Genomic DNA, 3,675 nt, shown 5'->3' on the forward strand with positions numbered 1-3,675 from the left:
TCCCTCTCTCCCTCCCTCCCTCTCTCCCTCCCTCCCTCCGTCCCTCCCTCTCTCTCTCTCTCTCTCTCTCTCTCTCTCTCGTCAAATTTAAAAATAATATAAATAAATAATTCTTAACAACAACAAAACTAGTGCAGTAACATGCACCTATAGTCCCAGATACGCTGCATGCTGAGGCAAGCTCATAGCCAACACAGGCAGCATGGCAAGACCCTGTCTGAATACAGAGCTCAGTGTGAAGCCTGTACTTATAGCTGCTGCAACTCGGGAGGCTGAGGCAGGAGCATCAGAGCATAGCAAGAGCCTGCCTTTAAAAAAAAGTATATTTTTAATTTTAGAGAAATATTTGGGAAGAGCAAATACATGCCAGAGATGCAAAAGCCATTGCTACCTTAATACATGACAAATTGGAAGCACTCCAAAATCAAGGAAAGAGAAATAAGGTAAGGACTAAGCCTAGAAGTGACTTTGGCAAAAGTTATCAAAATGTATTCTTTGTACACATTACCTATATGAATAGATAGATAAAGCTTAAAAAGTGCTAAGATAGTTGAAAATTTCTCCTATGAGAAATATGACAATTGGAATGTAGCTTTTATTGATAAATACTTAAATGCTTAAATTTTTGGACAAAACTCTTTAATAAAAATAATGACTATGATTATGAGCAAAACTTGACTACAAATATTCATAGCTGCATTATTTGCAATAGCAAAAATGAAAACTACAGTGTCTACCAATTGATGAATGAATAAACAAAATGTGATATATCTTATGAATGGATTATTTTTTAGCCATAAGCAGAAACGAAGTAATGATCTATGCTGCAACATAGATGAAAATATATGCTTAGTGAATAGAGCCAGTCACAAAGGCCATGTATTGTATGATTCTGTTTATGTGAAGTTGAGAGCAGACTAGTCCGCAGACACTTTAAGTAGACGAGTGGTGCCTTGTGTTAGGGTGCGGTGATCTGGGAAGAGAAAGGAGATTGGGTTAACTGCTAATGAGGGATGAGTTTCTTTTTTGGAGTGTAGAAAATATTCTGAAATTAGATTGATGATGTTCATAAGACTCTGAATATACTAAAAACAACTGGACTCCTTTAAATGTGGAAATTTTATAGTATGTAAACTATATCTCAAAGCTATAAAACATACAAATAGTGACTATGGCCATATTGTTTTTAAGTTTTGTTTGAATGTAAATAAAGCATTGAACTCTTTGGATTAAAAAAACTGAAATCTCATAACACATTTTGAATACTAAGTTTTCTGTTACTCCTAGTACAAATAATCAGAAGGTATTAAAGCCCATATTCATCTTGGCCTCTCCTTGAATTTCTCATCTATCAAGAAGTACACAGAGGGGATTAAAAAAATACATCTTAATTGACACAAAAATGAGAAGTTATTTCTGATGATAATGTATATGGTAACGTCTTTGTCTTGACTGATATGCACCATATTTGTGCTGGAAAAAGCAATATTGTACATTATAAAAATATATAGTGATTAAATGTAAATTTAACAAAAAAAATTTTTTAAGACAGTGGCAGGACAGTCTGCGTTCTTCAAGGGAGAAATAGAAAAGACTTTCTCTGCTCCAAATAAAGAGAAATTTATGAATTAAAAAAAAGTAGTAGTAGTACAGCTTCTTTCACACTGTTATTCTTCAGAAGGCAGTTCAATTTTTTCCTTTTTTAAATCAGTGTTTTTCCAAGGCATACTTAGAAAGAGACAAAAGAGTCCATGAATGTTGGGTGTTTTTGAGTGGAATTTAAGTGCTTTGGAGTCTTGCCCTATAAGACGAAAAAAGGACGAATGAACAGCACAGGCTCTGGAGAGAGCTGGAGAAGTCTGGCTTTATAAAATGATGTTAGAATACAGGCTCTGCTGTAATCCAGTTTCAAACTACAGACCCCAACAGAGGAAGGCTTACAGCTTGCTTCAGAAGTGTTTTATCCATATCTAAAAGACAGGAAAGAGTTTATTATGAATCTGTATTATCTTGATTTCATTAAACAAACCTGTTTTTCTGATATCTTGGGTATATTAGTTTTTGCAAGATACTTTATTTTAAAATTCATGACTTTTATCTCAAGGTAAATATTTGAAATAAAAAACATTATTAGTGAAAAATCAGAATATCATAACTAAAATCAAGTTAGAGCTTACCAAATAGAACTTTGAAAACGATTAAAACTATAGTAGGTAGTATGAATTGTAGGCAGGTAAGAACTAGAAAATACTTCTTTCTTTTCCATTGTTAACGTTAGACAAGGTGTGTTTCATGTAGTAATCCATTAAATAAGAATATTGGACATTTTTGAAGAGGAAAATTGGTTCATTTGTATTATTTTTTTCTGATTTTTAACATTAAAAACTCATGTTCTTTCTCTTTTAATAATCATTACATTTTTATAGGATGAACTTTGATAATGTTGAAGACAAAAAAAATGAAAAGGAGTTCTGACCAGTGACAACAGAAGACACCATTTTAGATGTTACATTTGTGGTGGGAATAAATGAACGTTATCTTGGACTGTACTTGCGCTGCCTGAATTCTCTACAACATTGGAGTAAATGAAGGGCCTGTAAAGATTTCCTATAAAGGGCCAGATGATAAATATTTTAGGCTTTGCAGACCATACATGGTTCTTTGTTGCATATTCCTCATTTTTTTCAAAGCAGCTCCTTAAAAAAATTACAGAAACCATTCTGAGCTCAGGGCCACAAATAAATAGGCCACAGGCCAGTTCAGTCCATGAGCCACATACTACTGGCCCCAGAAATGTTTTGGGCGGGTGGCTCTAACATGAGCCCTCTGTATTTATTACATACGTGTGTAAAATGTACAAAGTGGACTTTTTTGCTTAAAGTTTTATGGCTGGCCTGAAAAGAGGTGACTTGGTCTTTAGTCTCCTATTCTAAAAATTGCATCCCTGGCCATGTATTTCATTTTTAAAATAGTCCAATGTAGCAAAATAAACAGATACACCCTGTTTTTGTATTATACTGAAAAGAGTCTTCATTTTAAAGATTGAAGAAATGCTCTTGATTTTTCAAATTGAGAAATTTGGGAGGCTGGAACCTAAGTTTATAAATTCTGTAGATTGCTATATCACCCAGAAAAACCTGAGGAAAATAATTTATAGCCATCAACTGAACATTGTAAAGTACCCCAAATATATAAAGCATTTAGAGTTCTATATATTTAAAGATACATGTGTCCTTTTTCTGGAATTGCTTTTATAAAAATTTTCTCACAGTTGATGTTTTTGAGACATTTTTCTGATATTTATGCATTTGCTTTCTGGACATTGTTTTTATTTGTGTCTTTTATTTACATTGGGATTCTTTGTTTATATAGTTCTGGGTTTTTTACTTCTGCCCAATCTGTTCATTATTCATATAGGAAAAATAATAATTTTACAGCTTTATTTCACTGTAGTGCATAATGATACTGTAGTTATTCAGGAAATTAATAACTGTCAGAGGCTGCCTTCTTCAATAAATATTGGCATAATAACTGAAGCTATTTTTATAAGAAAATCAAATACATAAGTCTAGGAATGGGATCTTTTAGTTTTTGAGTTGTTTAGATTCAGAAAAACACAAAGTTTTTTGCATTTGAACAAGTTTGTGAATAACAGTTTGGTTGTAATTCAGAGTT

General features: G+C 32.9%; 1 protein-coding gene across 1 annotated transcript in view; it reads left to right on the top strand.

Annotated features, from left to right (window-relative positions):
- Nucleotides 1–2,549, top strand: part of DNAJC10 (DnaJ heat shock protein family (Hsp40) member C10) — a 62,165-nt gene extending 59,616 nt beyond the window's left edge. The window contains 2 exon segments of the mRNA XM_014583971.2: nt 339–443; nt 2,427–2,549. Of these exon segments, the coding sequence (XP_014439457.1) occupies nt 339–443; nt 2,427–2,438 (117 nt within the window). The 3' untranslated portion in view covers nt 2,439–2,549.
- The last annotated feature ends 1,126 nt before the right edge of the window (nt 2,550–3,675 follow it).

This window comes from Tupaia chinensis, unplaced genomic scaffold (assembly GCF_000334495.1).
Source record: "Tupaia chinensis unplaced genomic scaffold, TupChi_1.0 Scaffold145273_1, whole genome shotgun sequence".
Lineage (NCBI taxonomy): Eukaryota > Metazoa > Chordata > Mammalia > Scandentia > Tupaiidae > Tupaia > Tupaia belangeri.